Genomic DNA, 20,896 nt, shown 5'->3' on the forward strand with positions numbered 1-20,896 from the left:
AGAGCCACATGTGAAAAGGGCATACAAGCTTTTTGTAAACAAACCTTTGTAGGCCCTTTTCTCGCCAACCGAGGGTCGCCCACGCAAACCAGCAGTATCATCGGGAAGGGGAAAGTGTCCCCTACCCGGTGATGTTGAAGGTTTGCGTTGGTGTCATATTGGTGGCGAGAAAAGGGCATAAGAAGGTTTGTTTACAAAAAGCTTGTATGCCCTTTTCACATGTTGTTCTGGATATGGTGTCGTAAATTTGCATGTGTGAGCTTTTATTCGCGAGAAACCGACGGCTAAACTCATTGTTTACAAAACCAGTTCCCATACTTTCTGCACCTTATTATTTTCTTAAAGGAACTTACAGAAAGCTGCACCAACTACCGGCAAAAGCAAACAAAAAATACGGGAACAGACTTAATGTAAATACAGTCAGGCAACACGTAAGAAAGAACCTGCCGATCTAAAAAAAAACACGATTAAATTTTGATTGCTTGTTTTGGGAAAGTGTGACGCTGTAAGCTTATGTATTGTCACCTATTATACAGTTAACGTTCGACATAAAATGCCCTGCGTTGTGCCAACCTGTAGCGCCTCCGTGGGAACCTTCAAGCAGTTTCCTCAGCACATATCCCTCTCGGAACGTTGGTTCGATGCGATCCAGGTAGGATGTGGAGTCAAAGCGGCTGAAGATTGCCATTTGAGTCAGAAGGAAATATGCCACTGGCATTTCGCAAAACCGGACGGTGTGGTGTATCAAGAACCGAAGATCTTCTTCAACTGGTATGTAGGCTATATAATGTAAGACAGCAAGTTGTAAATTCTGGGGGCATTTCAGCAAGACAGAAAAAGTGGAAATCGATAGCTGTAGGTTGTGCCTACGGTTCTACCCAATTTGCGATATGGTTTCCAAGAATGGTAAGCTATCAGGAAAAGACATTAAATTCGCCGTTTACGAATTGCTACGCTTTGACTTTCAATCAAACGATTCCCTGGAACTGATCTGCATTAAGTGTCTTGCTCGATTGGAACTGCTGACATCGATTCAGAAGGATTTCATGGACGCGGAGATCAAGTTTCACAACCTGATTAGCATTATTCGGGACAATGCAAAAGACATCCGCAGGTCGATAGAGTTGCCGCCGCTGCCGGTGGAGGTGGTCATGCAGGAAGACCGAGATGAATCCAACTCAGAATCGGATGGTGGTATCGTTGAAGAAGATAGCAGCGATGAATGGACTCCTCCAAAATCTCTAGTTGGTGATGTATCGAAACACAAATCGAATTCTACTTCTTAGTATGTTGCAGTATCATGTCCCGTTCGTTGTAGGTGTGTATTAAATCATGCATATTTCAATTTCTTTTAGTGATGACGCGAAACAGTCTGAATTAACGCTCAAAGAGATTATCGTGAGGAAATGTTACATCTGTCCGGTGCTTCTTGAAAGCGCAAACGACCTAGCCACTCATCTAACCGAACAGCATGCTAATAAGGGAGCCATTCGTTGTGAGGAATGCTCGCGTGATTTTCCCATTTTGTCAGCATACAACTACCATCTGTCTCGTCATGACCAAACCGAAAGGCCTTATAAATGTAGCATCTGTCCGATACGTTTCAAAATAAAGAGAGCGAAGATGATACACGAAAATACACAGCACAGCACGAACCATATTATTACAACGTTCGATGAAAAAACTAAACCAGTCGTCTGCGAAACTTGTGGAGAATCGTTTATGTACATGCGCAAGTTAAGGTATCACGTGCGACAGAAACATGCATCCAACAAGCCTACGTGTAAAATTTGCGGCAACACCTTCACAACACAAGCAACGCTCTTCCGACATATGCTGGTACACACGAACGAAAAGCCTTACGTTTGCAGCAACTGTGGTGCCCCCTTCCGGCGTCTATTCGATCTCAAAAATCATGTGCAGAAAGTTCACGAGGGTAAAAATCCTCACATTTGTGTCGAATGCAATCAGGAGTTCAACTCGTATGAGACCTTATACTACCACAAGCGGTACGTTCATCTAAAAAAGGCGAGGCCCAAAACCAAATCTCAACAGGTTCAGCTTAAATGCAAGCTTTGCGATGAAATTAACTGGAACACCTCTGATCTGCAGCAGCATATATCGATTTCTCACGCTGACGAGTCATACCCATACTTCCAATGCTCGCAATGCCCCCGAAAATTTATCAATAAACAAAGCCTGTATTCGCATAAGGCCTTGCACACGGACAAATGTGTTTGCAAGGAGTGTGGTAACAAATTCCGGTCCATGTCAGCGCTCAAAATTCACACAGAGAGTGTCCACGAAAAGCGACAGTTAAACTGTCCGATATGCTTTACGAAAACCTACACCACTCAATCAGCATTACGTAAACACATGGCCACACACACCAAAGGCAAACAATTCTCGTGTGATTTTTGTGACAAAAGTTTCCATCGAAAAGATCAATTGACGATTCATCGAAGGTACGAGAAGCGCGATTCGTGTTTTGTTCTTATTTCATTCAACTATTGTTCCCATTTGGTTACAGGACGCACACTGGTGAAAAGCCCTTCGAGTGCCCGAATTGCTTGAAGCGGTTCAGTGACGATGGAACCTTTTCCAAGCACAAGAAGCGCTGCCTGGCAACAAGTGTCGATGCCACGCAGACCTCATAAGCGGTAAGTGTAGCTTACAGCCATCTAAACTTCCGAGCATTTGCTATCGAATAATACCGTGCAGTCCAATTATTGATTTGAGTTTTGACTATCTGTTGGAAAGAAACCCCCCCCCCCCCCCCCCCCCTATTCTGCGAGTCACGTGACTCTCTCTCACTGGTGAGGTGACAATAGTCACCTCGTGTGAGGTGACTCTCCATTTGATTTGCATATAGAGTCACCTCACACGAAGTGACAATTGTCACCCTACCGGTGATAGAGAGTCACGTGACTCGCAGAATAAGGGGGCCCTGCAATAATGCGAATCCCCCTTATTCTGCGAGTTACGTGACTCTCTCTCACCGGTGAGGTGACAATTGTCACCTCGTGTGAGGTGACTCTCCGTGCAAATCAAATGGAGAGTCACCTCACACGAGGTGACTATTGTCACCTCACCGGTGACAGAGAGTCACGTGACTCGCAGAATAGGGGGGAATGTGTCGGGCTTCCTTAGAAACATGACAATCCCCCCTATTCTGCGAGTCACGTGACTCTCTCTCACCGGTGAGGTGACAATTGTCACCTCGTGTGAGGTGACAATTGTCACCTCGTGTGAGGTGACTCTCCATGTAAATCAAATGGAGAGTCATCTCACACGAGGTGACTATTGTCACCTCACCGGTGAGAGAGAGTCACGTGACTCGCAGAATAGGGGGGAATGACAGCGACTCGTAAATCTCAAAGTTCACGAAATTTCATTCGAACATATGCTATTGTACAACAAATTCCATGTTGAACCAACCTGTCATAATTTATTGCTGTAATTCTCGTTCTTATAGGTGTTAATCTGCTTCCGGTGAATATTTCTTTCCTTTTAGAGATCCATATTCAGCGACATATTCCCCCCTATTCTGCGAGTCACGTGACTCTCTCTCACCGGTGAGGTGACAATAGTCACCTCGTGTGAGGTGACTCTCCATTTGATTTGCATGGAGAGTCACCTCACACGAGGTGACTATTGTCACCTCACCGGTGAGAGAGAGTCACGTGACTCGCAGAATAAGGGGGATTGCTCTCATCGATCGTTTCATCGTCCTTAGCTGTCTTCTTAGCAACTGCTTCAGTACAGCGTTGCTTGTGCTTGTGAAACGAACTGTAGGCGCTGCATCGCTTCAAGCAAAGCGTCCTATATACACTCGCGAGGATTTTTGCCACAATCATGTGGTTTTTAGAAGAGGCTGCACTCTTGAATATTTTCCCAATGCATGAGATTGTTTCTGCTAGAACTTTGAGAAAAGAGTTTTTTATTTATGACAGGCATAACAAATCCGAAATGGGGGAGGTTGTTCAATGAAACTTCCGGTCCGCTTCGTAGCATAGTGCTTGCACAGAGAACAGACATGGAGGCTCGAACAAAATTTCTCTAAAAACTAAAGATTCCTATTCGACTTAAGCGCCACTAACGGCGACTTCCCCACTTAAAAACCCTCTTTGAAAACATGATGGCGCTGGCGTTGCACAAATTACACTAGACACTAAGTGCTAGTAGCGCCAAGTGGCAATTTTCAACAGAAAATTTATCGATACTAGCGCCAAATTGGTTGAAAGTGGAAAATTTATTGAGAAAATCAGGAGATGCTAACACCACGTAACGGCGACATTCCCACTTATTTTACACAAGTTTCTGACCGAGCTTGAACGTCTGTTCTCTGTGGTGCTTGCTAAGAGGTGCCAGGTGGTAACCCACTGATTACCTGACGATCGGCCAAATTTGGAAGACGTCTGCATTGAATTGTCTCACATTGTAATATTCCGCCCACTATATCACAATCAATTGCGAGTAGCTGAGCGGAATGGAGACAAGGAAAGCATTTGGTACAGGACCAAGTCTCTCCCGGCTGGCGCCAAAACAATGAACCTGGATGCAACTGACTCAAGTTGTCATGGGGCACGAAATGATCCTGTTGCATGGCTTGGAGCTGTTGCAATCGAGGAAGGGGGGGTTGGTGCTAATGTTTGATTTTTTTTGTATAATTTCAGGTGTTAAGGTGGCTCGCTGCCTCTGGATAGTGGGTTTGACGGTGCTTTAGCAAGAATAATATTGAGACATACGGGAATGCAACAAACGTGTCAAATTAACTGCATTGGTAACGAAAACACAGAGGAGCGTACACCTGATGTCACACACCAAGGTGATGGTAATAAGGTCGGTGATAATATGACATTTACACAAAAGCGGACATCAGATTGGTGAACGTACCAAAATTCTAAACTTCGATTAAAACGTGGAATCTGTGCAGCACCAATGGAGAACACCCAAAAGCTGCAGGTCTCATCAACCGCTGCCTGCGGTATATATCTTGTGGCTGGTGGCCTCACAAATGGATCTCAGATGTAAATGTCATCAGAAGCCGATAGCAATAGAAACGAAGTCTGCAGGCAAGCGTTTGATTATGAATTAAATCCGCCAGAACATCGCAGCAAAGGCAAATACTAAGGCGGCGGAGCGTCAACAAGTAAATTAAGCAAGCCGATAGGAATTTGACTTGGGCCCAGGTCAAGCAGCTGCCCAGAATGGAAGTCTTTCACGTTGGCCCTGTGCACCTCTGGATGTTCCCAGGTATTTTAGTACGACGACGATGGACGTTGTCCCTTGGAACGGAATGAAAGCGAACAAACTTGATGTTGCACAACAAGCCAACGTGTTTTTTTTTCAGCAAAACAACAACATCCTCTATCTCTCTTCTTTATTCTTTTAATCTCTTACTATCCCCTAATCGGACGCTAGTGGGACCTAAAAGCCTGCTAGTGAAAGGAAAGTCGTTATGCTATACGGTCTAGCATAGGCCACGACTAAATTTCCGTAGGTTCATGCCTGGCTTAAGTGCAGATCGGTAGGCAGTAGCCTGTCAGGGTGTGAACTGAGCAATAACAATAACAGGCATAACAAATCCGAAATTGTGTGCCCCATTTTCTTAAAATCACTGGTAGAACCACAAACGAAGTGACAGACGGAGCGGCTCGAAAACTTTGGTGACTAACCTGCTATTTCAATTTTTCAGTGTACCACATGGCAACACCACTAATACTGGATTGTACCACATGGCAACACTACTACTGAATTGAACTAGCATTTTCACCAAACGTACTAGAATGTTTTGGTTCTATCTCTTTCACTCTACTCAAAACTGAAATGCATAAAAAAAAGACAAAATGATACGCACTCTTTGCACACTGTCAAAGAATCATTGTACACAAAATCAACTTTGTTCAAATCAAAACAAAAAAACTAACCCATCTGGTGGATGATGGCACAAGCTTCCAAGAAAATTCTATTACAGTGAACCACATTATTTAAATGGATTTCTTCGCCAGTTAGTCGTCTGTCACTTCGTTTGTGGGTAGAACAACGTCCAAACACTGCTCGACTATATGATTGATAGATCACATCATTCAGGCAGTTTAGAATTACGTTTCGAACTTTGCGGTGGGATAATATTTTGAATCTCGAGAAAATAGTGTCTTATTTATGCTAAGCAAAGCTATAAATCAGGAATTTATCATTTCACTTTCTTAAAATCGCTGGTAGAAGGTCAGAGAGTAGGCTGTGCTTGTGAACGTCCAGAAGAAACGTGCTCAACTTTTTGGCTCAGCTCTGGTACTCTCTTCGGTCCCAAGCTAATCGACGCACCCCTCGAAACATAAGAAAATCCACGCACCCCTCGAAACATAGGAAAATCCACGCACCCCTAATTTTATCTGTCAAACTTTCATAGCGAATCAAAACAAAACATTGTGTAGTAATAGAATTTCGACTAGAATGGGTTAAGTTAATCATTTGCTTGGGACCAATAGGCTAATCAAGTAGTGAGCCAATTTAAAATCGTTAGTTTCCACCGGTTGGTAGTACTAGAATTTCGACTAGAATAGGATACGTTCATCGATGTACCAACAATCAATACGAAACTAACGATTTTAAATTGGCTCACCACTTTAGTAGCCTATTGGTCCCAAGCAAACGATTAACGTACCCTATTCTAGTTGAAATTCTATTACTACACTATGTTTGTTTTGATTCGCTATTGTTTATTGAAAAATTCAACTGACAAATACTGTCTAAATGAATAAAACTTAAACTAAATAGTTACGGTCAACGGTACGGAAAAGGCCAAGTAGCCGATGACGAAACACGTCAGCTGATACATTGAAGTCGAACATATAAAAAAAGTTGTTGAATTGCCGGCTGATTGCTCGAATTGGCTCGTGTTGTGTATAATTCCGGCTCCGCGGTTCCAAAAACAGAAAGTCGCGTTGACGAAGAGACCTCTCAGGGGCATACATATTTAGTTGTGACAGCAGTGTTGGGCAGTCAATGTCACCTGTAAGCAGCTTTCCAGCGAACATAGCTTGAGCGACCGTCCGTCTCACCTCTAATGGCTCGATTCCCAGGAGACGGCAACGCTCCTCGTACGGTGGCAAGTTCGTTGGGTCACGCCAGTTGAGGAAACGAAGAGCATATCTCACAAACTTGCGTTGAACGGATTCAATTCTAGTGATCCAGCTAGCATGGAAAGGGCACCAAACAACTGAACTTGACTCCAATAAGGATCGCACAAGCGAGCAGTAAAGTGACCTGAGACATAGCGGGTCACGAAACTCGTCGGCAATTTTGAAAATAAAGCCCAATTGTCGATTAGCTCTGGAGATGATGTCATTGTAGTGGATTCTGAAAGTGAGTCTGCAGTCCAAGGTAACGCCGAGATCCTTTATGTGCTCTACACGAGCAAGACAGCGTCCGTAGAGAACATAGTCAAACATGATTTTTCGGTGATATGAAATAATGTTACATTTTTCTATGCTTAGACTCATCAAATTTCTTGAGCACCAGTCAGCAAAAATACCTAACATATTCTGGAGATCCCAGCAGTCCGAGAGGCTTTTAATAATTTTGTAGATTTTCGTATCGTCTGCATGGAAAACGCGGCATCCAAATGGTATCAGCAAGGCGACATCGTTTAAAAAGATCGAAAATAGTAGCGGTCCTAGGTTACTGCCTTGCGGGACTCCCGAGTTGTTTGAGAAAACATCCGATTCCGACGCGCCAATCTTGACATGTACATAGCGATTCACCAAGTAAGATCTGAACTAATCCACAGCAGTTGACGAGATGCCAAGTATGTCCAGCTTGGCCAGCAGGATATTATGGTCCACCGTGTCAAATGCAGCTTTTAGATCCATATACGCAGTATCGACTTGCCATCCTGAATCCATGCATCGCAGACAGTTAGAAGTGAACTGCACCAGGTTCGTGGACACGGAGCGCTTCGGGTAGAAACCGTGTTGTTCTGTATCGATATAATTTTTGCAGCGTGCGAACAGAGCACCATTTATGATTATCTCGAACAGTTTTGAGCAGGCACACAGGGAGGTGATTCCACGATAATTTATGACATTCCGTTTATCTCCTTTTTTGTGCACTGGGAACAGATAAGAAAGTTTCCAGCGGCAGGGGAACTCACATTGCTGTGCCGAGAGATTGAATAGCCTCGCAAGTGGAAGGCAGAGATTGGCTACACAACGTTTTAGAACTGATGACGGAATGCCGTCAGGTCCGGAGGCGAACGATAGCTTCAGTCTGCGTGTTGCGGCTATCACCATGTCTTCTGAAATGCGCGGAATAACGAAACTAAACACATCACGTGGCATCCCAACAGCAGCATCCAGCACTTGTGTTGGCGAAGCGGAGAAATCGTTGAACACTTGCTTGAAATGACGAGCAAACAAGTCGCATTTTTCTCTTTCACTATTAGCCGAGTCATTCCCGAGAAACATGGAACAAGGCAATCCGGATTCCTTCCGTTTTGAGTTGACAAACGACCAAAAACTTTTCGGATTCGTGCGAAGGTTCGCTTCCGTGCGTCTCACGTGTCGATTATAGAGAAAACGATTGTAATTTCGATAACTACGACTCGCAAAATTGAACAGTCGTTTGTAGTACGGCGAGCGAGAGTTACAATACTTTCGGAGGGCGGCAGAGCGTTGACGTTTTAGCACGTGTAGGCGTGGGTTAGACCATGCAGGCTTTAGCGGAGGTCGTCGAGCTGGGACAATGCGGAAAATAGCATCTTCCAGTGCAGCACTGAAAAAATCCACTGCATCATTCACGCTAGCGGCAGTTTCGATAAATTGCCAATCAATTTCCGCAAGCGCATTGTTCAATGCAACATAATCGGCCCGGCGAAAGTGACGGCGTAAAAAGAATCGGCGCAGGTAAACTAAATGACACGACGAGAGCGGGATGATCGGCATCTAGATCAATCAGTGGCTCGACGGCCAAGGAAACAGAAGTGCCCGGTAGTGCGGAATCATTTGCCAGGACAAGATCTAGCAAACGTCCATTTCGGTTCGGAAAAGTATTCACTTGTGTGAACCCGTAAAAGTTAAAACCGTCCAAAAGAGCACAGCAAGCAACCGGCATATGCGAAAGCAGTGGATCAATTAATGGTGTGCCACTGTCTGTAAAGCGCCACTGTAGACCAGCTTGATTGTAGTCACCAAATACGAAAGCGGGAGAGCAGGGACTTAATTGTGACGAAATTGACCCTAACGATTCCACATGCTCACGGATGATCGTGCAGTCGTTTTTGCGGTCGGGAGGCAGGTAGATTGCGCCTACACTAAGCTTGCTTTGTGAAAGTTCTACGACAATCCACAGCTGTTCCAGTTGACTGGAAATGGGTGACGTACTTACGTAGCTGGCTAGTCTAGTAGATACTGCAATCAGGACTCCGCCACCGCGCGATTTTTGACTGTTTAGGGCAGACCGGTCAGTTCTAAAGACGGAATAGAGTGACCCGAAAAGTTGCGATGAGTAAATTCGGTCGTCCAGCCACGTTTCCGTCAGCACAATCAAATCATATTCGGCCGCCGCAACAGCCAGGAAAAACGAGTCGATTTTAGTCCTCAGCCCACGCACGTTTTGGTAGTAAATCCGGAGACCATTCGAGGAGCAATCACGGGCACTAGAAATCGAAAGGACATCAGGTACCGAAAGTTCGGAATCACTAACATACTCGACTGAGGTTGCAGGCCGGAAGCCCCCGATACCATCACCGACCACAGGACCGGGACGATGACGATGGCGGATGTCTGCAGCAAGCGCGACTGGGTCGGGAGGTTCGGAAGCTTCCTCAGTGCCTGTTTTAGGGTGTCCCGGATCCGAGGAAGAGCAGGTGGCGGCATAAACTTGCTGGTAGTTGGCAGGACGGATGCATGGACATGATGTGGCTAGTGTGGAGATCGCAGAACCGGAAACACAGCTAGAAGTTGAAGCGGTATCAGGCAAAGGAGAAGCTGAATCGTCAATATACTTGCCAGTAATAGCTGGTTGGAAGACCCCCGACCTACATCTACACTCAGGGCCAAGACGACTATGCAGAGCGCTGGCTGGAATAAGCGCGACTGAGGCAGAGAAATCAGGGGCTTCCACAGTACTATCCACGATGCGTCTCGGTGGTGATGGTGGTGGTCCAGAAGCAATAAAGGTAGCAGCATTATTCTTGGAAATCGTGTAAACATCATGAAGCGTTGCACTGGAACACGGAAACTGATCAGGCAAATGACTGTAACTAATGTATGCATACTTGCCTGACGACGATGCTCGGGAGACCTCACCACCGAAGTCGACCGCAGGGCCAGAACGACTCTGATGGCAGGAAATAGAACGGCTTTGATGGCGAGAAACAGCTAGCGCGACTGGATCGAGTGGTTCGAGGTCTCCCATAATGCGACAGGCAGTGCGTTCTGGTCTACAGCGCTCCAATTCACAACACAAAATCCAATTCTGAATCAGCAGACTGGGTCTAGTCCGGAAATGGGAGTTGAGAACTCGGAAGGTCCCGGAATAGGAGAGATCGTGATGGCAGGCGTGTTCAAACGAGGCAACCACATGTTTTTTGAACCGTCTTCAAATTCACGGAACAAAATTCCTTTCGGCCATGTATCCGATCTAAGAGCAGCTTCGCGTAGTTTGGGATCCATTCCGACTTTGTACGAGATGAAGCTCATACGGCTGATGTCGGATCCTTTTTTGACTAGTGGCACAACCTTAATCGGATCTTCACACTGTACACAACCTTTGACCAGCTTCTCGATTGATTCAGATTTCACGCTAGGATGAATACGAGAAAGGTACAGCCAAAACAGCTCGCTGGGTTCAGGGACAGTAAGGACCTCGGTAAAGGCATTGTCGCCTGTTACTGCTTTAGAACCACCAACAAGTGGTTTGCTAGTGAGCGAGCCTTCATCGCGGCGCCGTTTTAATGGCGGTTGACGCATGAAATCGGAGTTTGTCGGAGTTGTCAATGCGATTCGTTTCGATAGCTGAGCGATCTGCTGTTCTTGCTTAGCCATTTCCTTCCTAAGCTCAGCGTGTGCGATTTCCTGTCTCTCGGTGATAGAATTAATCACACTGCCAAACGACGAGACGGCAGTTTTGAACCGAGCACATTTCATCAGCTTGGCGCACTCGTTACACATCCAAAACAGGTTCGGGCTAGTGTGGACAATATTCAAAAAAGCCTTATTCAGCTTTGTGCCGCCGCACTTTAGGTGAATCATCCTGTCGCAAAAAGCCATGCAGGAGATGGATTCTTCATCGCCTTTAACTGGTTTAGCGCATTGGTCTCAGGCGGAAGTCATGCTGACTCAGTTTCCAAAAGTGATTTAGAAACAGCGGTGGAGATGCTCTAATACGCAAAGAGGAATTGGATTCTGAAGATCGCCCAATGCTAGTCTGATATCGACAATAACACAACAGTATACACATGTCCGATTGAATAACTTTTTCACTGTTTTCACAACACAAAATATGCTCTAATTAGACGATTATTGCAACGAACTGCACTTTCCACTAACAACCAGTACAATATTACAGGTATACCGAACGGAAAAAAACGAATAACGATAGCCCGTGTGATAAAAAATCGACAAATTTAGCAGTGCACAATCACGACGATGTGAATAACAACAACTGTCAATACGAGTTATGAAAGTTTCAATACGAGCTATGAAAGTTTGACAGATAACATCAGGGGTGTGTGGATTCATGCAGAACATGCAGGGGTGAGTGAAATAGCTTGGGACTGCTTGGGACCGTTGTTCTGGTACTGAGTGAGCCAAAAATAATAATGATTTTCTTCGGGACCCAGTGGTCTTAGAGTTACCTCTATGGATGTACTTGGGACCGATAGGCTACCCGCATAAATGCGAACCATAATACTCATTAAAATTCATGTGATTTTGTGGTGGGATTTTTAGCTATGGGATCAGATGAAAGCTATGTGAAGTGCACATGGTTTTGATCCATTAGATACGTGATAATTTTTTTGAGTGTAGGTTACTGATTACCAAGTTGACCGATAATACTAAACCATTAATTGACCTTACTGACTACCATAATCATTATCATTAAAGTTCTCAAACCATAAGTTAAAATGTTCTAATATAGTTCACTCTCCGAAAATGTACACGGGTAGAAATCTCCTTATACCTCTCCAAAGGGGGAGTTTGGTAAAGAGAGATGAAAAAAACCGATTTGTACCTTCCTTAAAAGTTGTCCTAGCTCGCTATTCTAATATCTATATGCAATCTTCACACTGCCGTACTCTAACGGAACTATCAACTCTATGCTTTCATCTACTCCATCTATCGTATAAAAATTACTACTACAGTCTGTTATTTGAAATTAGCATCTTCAACTATGTAAATCGTTGACTTCACGTAGAAGTAATACTAAAACATAATATGTGCTAACATTTGAAAACGGCGCAAAAGCCATTTGTAAACAAATGGTTTGTGGTCCCTTTACTCGCTACCCGAAGAACGCCCACGCAAACCAACAGCATCGTCAGGAAGGGGAAAATTTCCCCTACCCGATGTTGCTGTTGTGTCGCGTGGTGTACTTCAAGTAGTGAGTAAAGGGCCCACAAACCATTTGTTTACAAATGGCTTTTGTGCCGTTTTCAAATGTTAGCACTGATATAGTCAAAATTTATATTACTGATTATTCATAAAATGTATAAGTCAACTAATAAGCAGACGCCTTGCAAAAAGTTAATGAAGATCATGTGTCAAATGAAATGTATAATCGGTCACACATACCTTTTATGCATTCATATAGGACCTATGTGGTTTGTCTTATGGAATGTATAAGGCTGATGTTTTGGCATAAATGTATAAGTGAAACACATGAATAAAATAATTGATTTTCGTTTCGTGTATGAAGAAAACAACGATTTTGAATAGAAATGGTTCTTAACAACCCATTATTTGTAAGGTTCACTTCCAAAGAACCATAATACAAAAGGTTAAAACTTTATCACACAAACGTTCATGTAAAGTTCCATAACCATTTCAGTTAAAGTTTAGCAGGGACCATAAAAATTACCACTTTAGTCTAATAGTTAATTTAGTCTATTATTTGAAATTAGCATCTTCAACTAGGGATTATAAGCAATATTTTACCATTTCGAGTAAGGTCAAGTTAAAATCGTTAGTTTCCACCGGTTGCTATTATGGAATGCTTAAGTTTATTTGCGTCAGTGTACAAGTCTAGTTACAAATCAATGAAATCTCGCGTCACTTTTCAAATAGACCAATGTAACATATCCACCATTTTGAGAAAATCGAAGTTGAAGTTCGACAGATTATTATTTTAACTGTTTAAAAACAATACATTTTGCAATACTATTTTTAATGTAGTCAGTGTATAATAACGTTGAAAATTCAGAAGAAACGGTAAAATCACAATTTTACTTTGAATTTCATGCTACAACATAGAAAAAAACCACATAGGACGTTTTAACAAGTCGAGTTGTACATCGGACTTGTTACATTGGACGATTTTTCTCAATGACATAATCAATGAGTGTTACATTGGACGTTTTGTCTACATGATACTAGATTCCCTTTCACAGATTTCAGAGTATAGTACCTAACTTTAGATTGGCCCCGCCTTTGGAAAATGAGCACCAATCATGTTAGGCAGTCCGAATGACCGAAGTAACAATCATGTATCCATCATTTCAAACTGTACATTGGACAATTTTTGATCAATGATTATCTTAAATAAATGAAAGTAAATTTGGATGGATGTTTTTGTATCACATACAATGACAGAAGAGCAATAGTTTGTATCGCTTAACTCGATTTGATTACATTTGTTAGAGCAACCGTAACGGTACGCTGCTAAACTCATTTTAGCAGCCCTCATCATAGCGCAGCTACCGTATCGGGGGTTGCCATACGAGTAACTAAAATAGCAGTCGGCTTCTCGGTGAGAAGCGCGCTACCAAATTTAGCAGCGCGATAGCAGCGCTGCAGAAAGGTTGCTATTCGTAGAAATGTAAAAATGCTCACTACCGGTACGGACTACGGCGAGTAAATTGATAACCGCGATAGCAGCGACCGGTGTAGGGAAGAGTGACTAAACTAAAATGAGAGCGCTGTGCGCTGTTAAAATAGTCGCGCAAATAACAACGACCGTTACGGTTGCTCTTACATTGGTCTATTTCAAAAGTGACGCGAGAAATAATCAATCAACTCCAGCACTGTTCCAATATGCACACAACCAACCACCGCCAACGTATTTTTGTAAACAAATCATACTGGTGTGCGTTAGTAGCGCTCTCCGCCAACACCAACACTAGTGAACACCGGTGTTTTAACTTTTACCGGAGCCTTTATTTAGCTGTCCTGTCAGTCAGTGGGCCAGTTTGCATTGCAAAATCGGCAGAAAAGTCAGCACCATCAGCGCTCGTTTGCCTGTGTGTTTTTATTTTATTTTCGAATCCACGATTCACGGTAGGGGAAAAAAAGATTTTCAAGTAAATCACTGTGAATCGCAACCGTCACGGAACATTGTGAGTAATAACCCCAAGAGAGGCAAAGTGCTGAAAGAAGAAACGCAAAATGCCCGGAGTTTTGGAGAAAACGGCAGCTGAAGCCGATAAACACCTGAGCGATATTACGGCCATCGTCAGCTTCCAGGAACACGTCTTCACTTCCGGCGGCGACGGTAAAGTGAAGGTAAGTTTCTCCGACATTCGGAGGATGACAAAATGTTGGTGACGTCCATCGATGATTCGAGAATCGCATAGAAGAAACTCGTCGCATTTGGCAACAATCGAGAACGGGTCTAAAAATAGATGCAAAATATGTTGATCTGAAATTTCTTCAAATGTTTTCACTTTGCATTACAGGGCATGAGTCAATTGTGTTGCATTACTTGAACATCCCTACAGAGTATGTGCACCCCTTCTGGGTTGTCATTCATTCTCTTGCCTCTCACTTCATTCATGCTTTTGTTGATTCATTGATAACTCTACTGCGTATCGAAGAGTACAGTTCGCTAGTGAATAAAGAGACTATTTGAGTGTTACTAAACTAAATCTAGTGTGTTTTATTAAAATAGAACATGGTGTCAGAAGTTACCGTGTGCTTCAAGTGAAAATTCGCGTCATTATCGAAATCGCGAATCGGAAATCGGTCCGGGGAAAATCGTTCTCAAGTCGCGTCGTGTCAGCGGCCATTTTGTATTTTTCGGTCGGGATCGGGAGTGAAGAGTGATTCGCTTAAAAATGGATGCAAATCAAATGAAAATGTTGTTGGAGCAACAAATGCAGATGTTTACGAAGATGATGGAGGGAATGCAAGCGACGCAGAATCAGGCTCAAGCGATGCAGCGGCCAAGTGCGTCGAATGTGCAGGTTCCGCAACCATCGCCGCTAGCAGTGGAAGGCGACATGCAGGAAAACATGGATTTTTTTGAGAAAAGCTGGAAAGACTACGCTAAGGCCATTGGTATGGATCGGTGGCCGCCAGAAGAAAACCCACAGAAGGTAAGCTTCTTGCTGTCGGTCATAGGAGAGCCGGCAAGGAAAAAATACTTCAACTTCGAGTTGACAGCAGCGGAAGGTGCAGATCCGGAGGCCACATTGGCCGCCATACGAGAGAAGGTTGTTGCGAAGAGGAATGTCATAGTGGACCGGCTCGACTTTTTCTCTACGACACAGCAGACTCGAGAATCAATCGACGATTATGCCTCTCGTCTCAAGACTCTGGCAAAAATGGCTAAACTCGGAGTGCTAGAGACGGACCTTATCGCATATAAGGTGGTCACGTCCAACAAGTGGCCAAGTATGCGATCAAAAATGTTAAGCATTGCAGACATAACATTGACGAAAGCGATAGACATGTGTCGAGCGGAGGAGATCACGACTAAGCGGTCCCAGGAACTTTCAGTTTTCTATCCGGAAGTAGAGGTGAACAAAGTCGCGAAAGCTAAGTTCCGTTCCAAGCCTCAATCACAGCGGTGCAAGTTCTGCGGAGACCGTCATGACTTCTCTAAAGGTTCCTGTCCCGCTCTTGGTAAGCGGTGCCATAGGTGCAACGGAAGGAACCATTTCGGAAAGGTATGCAAGGCCAGCAACAGATTCCAGAACAGGAAGTCTCGTAGGGTGAAGGAGGTGAAGGACGAAAGCACTGATTCGGAGGAGCAAGCACTTTCTTGCAATGAAGGTTCATCGGAAGCAAGCGAGGACGAATACGAAATCGGCAAGATTTTCGATAATTCATCGAAAGGAGGTGGCGTGATGGCTGAGTTGGATCTCAACTTTGATAACAAGTGGAAGTCAGTGATTTGCGAAGTGGACACCGGAGCTAATACCAGCCTGATTGGCCATAATTGGTTGGTCAAACTCACAGGAGAGGAAACCCCGCAGATGATGCCGTCGACGTACAAGCTCCAAAGCTTCGGTGGGAATCCCATCAAAGTGCTTGGGGAAGTGAAGATACCGTGCCGTCGGATGAAGCGTCGATACCGATTGGTTCTGCAAGTTGTAGACGTGGACCATTGCCCCCTACTGTCGGCAAAGGCATCACGTGTTCTGGGCTTCGTCAAGTTCTGCAAATCGGTCACATTCGGTAAGTCTGATGAAGCAAATTCGCCAAACTTGTTGAATGTTCACAGGATCGAAGCGGAGAAGATTATCCAAGGCCACAAAGGAATCTTTTCTGGTTACGGAAAATTTGAAGGTCAAGTATCGTTGGAGGTAGACCATTCTGTTACACCTTCAATCCAACCTCCTCGTCGTGTTCCGATCGCCCTGAGAAGCAAGTTGAAGAACGAATTGGAATCATTGGAGAAGGAGGGAATGATCGTGAAGGAAGCCAGGCATACCGATTGGGTCAGCAACATTGTGATTGTGCAACGGGGTGACCCGGAATCTTCAAGCATCAGAATCTGTCTTGATCCTATTCCACTCAACAAGGCGCTGAAGAGACCGAACCTACAGTTTGCTACACTGGATGAAATTCTTCCTGAGCTGGGCAAGGCGAAGGTGTTTTCTACTGCGGACGCCAAGAAAGGGTTTTGGCACGTAGAGCTCGACGAACCCAGCAGCAAGCTTACAACATTTTGGACTCCTTTCGGTCGGTATCGTTGGACTAGGCTGCCTTTTGGTATCGCATCAGCTCCTGAAATCTTCCAGACGAAGCTGCAGGAGGTTATCCAGGGTCTCGAAGGAGTCGAATGTTTGGCAGACGATTTGCTGATATTTGGAGTTGGGGAAACTTTGCAAGAAGCGCTCATTAACCACAACAGATGCTTGAAGAATCTTCTAATTCGCCTGGAAGAGCACAACGTAAAACTGAACAAAACGAAGCTCAAGCTCTGCCAAACGTCTGTGAAATTCTTCGGACATGTCCTGTCAAGCAAAGGTCTTCTACCAGATGAGTCGAAGGTTGCTACGATCCAAAATTTTCCTACACCTCTCAACCGGAAGGAAATACACCGTTTTATTGGAATGGTGAACTATTTGGGCAGATTTATTCCAAATCTTAGCAGCAACCTGACAAACCTTCGTAAGCTGATTTCAGATGAAGTTCCCTGGCGCTGGACGAATATTGAGGTGGAAGAGTTCAACCGAGTAAAGGGCTTGGTTGCAGACGTTGGAACCTTGCAGTACTATAACCCAAGAAAACCATTGACCATTGAATGCGATGCAAGTTGCTTTGGATTGGGAGTTGCTGTCTACCAGGATGAAGGAATAATAGGCTATGCCTCAAGGACGTTGACTGCGACTGAACGAAACTACGCGCAGATTGAGAAGGAGCTGTTGGCGATTCTGTTTGCGTGTGTTCGTTTCGACCAACTTGTGGTTGGAAATCCGAAAACGATTGTGAAGACCGATCATAAGCCCTTGATCAGCATTTTCCGGAAGCCTTTGTTGTCTGCTCCAAGAAGATTGCAACATATGCTGCTCAACCTACAACGTTACAATTTGGTAATTGAGTTCGTCACAGGAAAGGAAAATGTTGTGGCTGATGCGCTATCCCGTGCACCGTTCGATGACAAGGCAGTGAAAGACGAATATAACAAGATGCACATTTACAAAGTGTTTGATGATGTCGAAGGGTTGGAGCTTACGAAGTTTCTTAACATATCGGACAGTTGCCTGAACGAGATCATGGATGAAACGGTGAGGGATCCTTGTATGCAGAGCATCATCACTTTTGTTCAGCAAGGTTGGCCTGGAACGGCTGATAAAGTACCAGATGGACTCCGTGTGTATTTCGGGTATCGGGATGAGATATCAGTACAGGATGGAATCGTTTTTCGACATGATCGCATTCTTGTTCCACATGCTTTGCGAAGAGAGATGATCGAAAAGTGTCACGTTAGTCACAATGGGAGTGAAGCGACTCTCAAGTTGGCTAGAGCAAACCTGTTTTGGCCAGGCATGAGCAGTCAAATCAAGGATGTCGTGAAAGGTTGTCCGGTTTGCGCAAAATTTGCTTCGTCGCAGCCGAATCCACCCATGATGAGTCATCAAATTCCCCTGTATCCGTTCCAGTTGATCTCGATGGATGTTTTCTTCAGTGAGTTCCGTGGTCGCAATCAGAAGTTCCTGGTCACCGTCGACCACTATTCAGATTTCTTTGAGGTGGATATCCTAAAGGATCTGACACCGGAATCGGTTATAGCAGCTTGCAGTAGAAATTTCGCTCGACATGGAAAACCACAAACCTTGTTGACCGACAATGGAACGAACTTCCTCAACCAGAAAATGAGGAAGTTTGCAACGGAATGGGACATCAAACACATCACTTCGGCTCCTCATCATCAGCAGGCTAACGGGAAATCGGAGGCAGCCGTGAAGATTGCAAAGCGCTTACTGAAGAAATCGGAGGAAACCGGAACGGACTTCTGGTATGCACTTTTGCATTGGAGGAACATCCCGAATAAGATTGGCTCTAGTCCTGCTGCTCGTTTGTTTTCTCGTTCTACACGTTGTGGAATACCAACATCCGGGGCGAATCTTATGCCGAAAGTTGTCGAACATGTTCCTGAAGCAATCGAGGAGAACAGAAGGAAGATTAAATTGAATTACGACAGAAAAACAAGAAACCTACCTGACCTACAGACTGGATCACCCGTTTATGTGCAGATGAATCCGGAAATTTCAAAACAGTGGACGCCGGGAACCGTTGCCAATCGCCTCAGTGATCGGTCTTACACCGTGAATGTGAATGGCAGCAACTATCGTCGGAGTTTGATTCACTTGAAGCCGCGTAAGGAACCCGAATCGTCGGCAGAAAATTTAACAACAAACACAGTTCCAAAGCCATCGGAGGGAGAAAACGAAGAAGAAAATTGCAGTTATCCAGTTGACAGTTCTCAATCAGTTCTCACCCAGAATTCTCACAACAAGTCACCAGCTCAGGCAGTGGTGCCAGTTTCGACTTCGCCGATTCTACCGATCGCAGCGCCTCGTATGTGTCAGTCACCGAAGCCTAAGGAGAATTTGAATTCAGCATCCAGTTCCATCAACAGTCGTCCGAAACGGGTGTCTCGTATTCCAAAGAAGCTGATGGACTATGTTATTGAGTACAAGTGATGTTTTGTTGAAACAGGGAGGATGTTGCATTACTTGAACATCCCTACAGAGTATGTGCACCCCTTCTGGGTTGTCATTCATTCTCTTGCCTCTCACTTCATTCATGCTTTTGTTGATTCATTGATAACTCTACTGCGTATCGAAGAGTACAGTTCGCTAGTGAATAAAGAGACTATTTGAGTGTTACTAAACTAAATCTAGTAAAATAGAACAAATTGGCTTTCAAATATATATATATTTCCAAGAATTTTAATTTGGACGGTCACCAACATTACAAAACAAACATAAGTCAAGTTAGCTGATAACATGAATCCTCCCAAACCAGGTATGGACTAAAGATCTCACCCTGAAGAAGGAAATTGCCGTCCACGAGGCATGGATCTACGCGATGGCCGTCGATTTCCAGGGTACGATATACACCAGCAGTAGCGATGGAACAATCCGTTGTTTGCCGAATCCGCTGCAATCCGACGAGGTAAAAGAACTGCTCAAATGCGGCGACGAAATCGAATCCCTGTTTGTAGATAGCAAAGATAACCTTTACAGTGGCGATGATAAGGGAATCGTTACGATGTGGATGAATCAGAAGATAAAGTTTAAGTTCAATCTGGCCGAAGAGGTCCGATCGTTGGCCATCCAGAACAACTTTATCTACTCGATTCGGGACAATGACCTAACCATTACGGAAGTGATGGAAGGATCGGCTACCGGTCGCTACATGACCAAGGCGAGCATTCCGGGGAAAAGTCCTGTTGCTCTATGCGGTAGCTGTACGAATGCCGCCTACAATAACGTAGCGATCGCAACGCGCGATGGACTTGGAATAGTTTTTATCAGAAATAGCGCCAAGGAACAATTTCCAGTTTTGTGGACCAAAGAAGTAAGACCTCTTCCATCTGACCACCATTCATCAGACAATTCAAAATCTTTAATGTTCTCTTCAACAGAAAGCTCACGACATGATCATCAACTGTCTATTGGGAGCAAACGAATACCTTTATACGGCTGGTTACGATGGTTTCGTTAAACAGTGGGCTAGTGTGGACAAGGATCCTAAACTGCTGGCAGAGGTGAACCTCGGCGGTGGTTGTTTGAACGCCCTCTTGTTGGGAGCGGACAACTCGACCGTCTATGCCGGTGGAAGCGATGGAATCTTGAAACTGGCCAAATTTTCCTAGTACTAGGCAGCTAGAGGCTGTAGCAGATCGACACAGCAAAAGTGCCATCAAACCAAAAAGCTTGCCAGAAAATAATCATAGGTTTCCGTTTTCAATTCAAATGCGTTTTGTCAATCGCGTGAGA

The 20,896-nt window shown here is 44.4% G+C and overlaps 2 protein-coding genes across 2 annotated transcripts; both read left to right on the forward strand.

Annotated features, from left to right (window-relative positions):
- Positions 1 to 266: 266 nt before the first annotated feature.
- On the forward strand, positions 267 to 2,715 carry LOC135717507 (zinc finger protein 345-like). Its single transcript, XM_065239621.1, has 4 exons — positions 267 to 771; positions 827 to 1,285; positions 1,356 to 2,465; positions 2,531 to 2,715. The coding sequence occupies exons 1-4, from the start codon at positions 554 to 556 to the stop codon at positions 2,655 to 2,657; spliced, it is 1,914 nt and encodes a 637-aa protein (XP_065095693.1). The 5' UTR covers positions 267 to 553; the 3' UTR covers positions 2,658 to 2,715.
- An 11,694-nt stretch (positions 2,716 to 14,409) lies between these two features.
- Positions 14,410 to 20,831, forward strand: LOC135717511 (uncharacterized). Its single transcript, XM_065239626.1, has 3 exons — positions 14,410 to 14,723; positions 19,920 to 20,474; positions 20,542 to 20,831. The coding sequence occupies exons 1-3, from the start codon at positions 14,607 to 14,609 to the stop codon at positions 20,770 to 20,772; spliced, it is 903 nt and encodes a 300-aa protein (XP_065095698.1). The 5' UTR covers positions 14,410 to 14,606; the 3' UTR covers positions 20,773 to 20,831.
- The last annotated feature ends 65 nt before the right edge of the window (positions 20,832 to 20,896 follow it).

This window comes from Ochlerotatus camptorhynchus, unplaced genomic scaffold (assembly GCF_037179485.1).
Source record: "Ochlerotatus camptorhynchus isolate MF236.1 unplaced genomic scaffold, CSIRO-AGI_Acam_v1.1 ptg000060l, whole genome shotgun sequence".
Classification (NCBI taxonomy): Eukaryota; Metazoa; Arthropoda; class Insecta; order Diptera; family Culicidae; genus Ochlerotatus; species Ochlerotatus camptorhynchus.

Bases quoted from the DNA above. Each gene is read 5' to 3' on its own strand.
- LOC135717507 (XM_065239621.1), top strand. From the start codon at position 554: ATGCCCTGCGTTGTGCCAACCTGTAGCGCCTCCGTGGGAACCTTCAAG. The intron at 772-826 runs GTATGTAGGCTA...GGGGCATTTCAG, and splicing joins CCGAAGATCTTCTTCAACTG to CAAGACAGAAAAAGTGGAAA. The intron at 2,466-2,530 runs GTACGAGAAGCG...ATTTGGTTACAG, and splicing joins CAATTGACGATTCATCGAAG to GACGCACACTGGTGAAAAGC.
- LOC135717511 (XM_065239626.1), top strand. From the start codon at position 14,607: ATGCCCGGAGTTTTGGAGAAAACGGCAGCTGAAGCCGATAAACACCTG. The intron at 14,724-19,919 runs GTAAGTTTCTCC...CTCCCAAACCAG, and splicing joins GCGGCGACGGTAAAGTGAAG to GTATGGACTAAAGATCTCAC. The intron at 20,475-20,541 runs GTAAGACCTCTT...TCTCTTCAACAG, and splicing joins CAGTTTTGTGGACCAAAGAA to AAAGCTCACGACATGATCAT.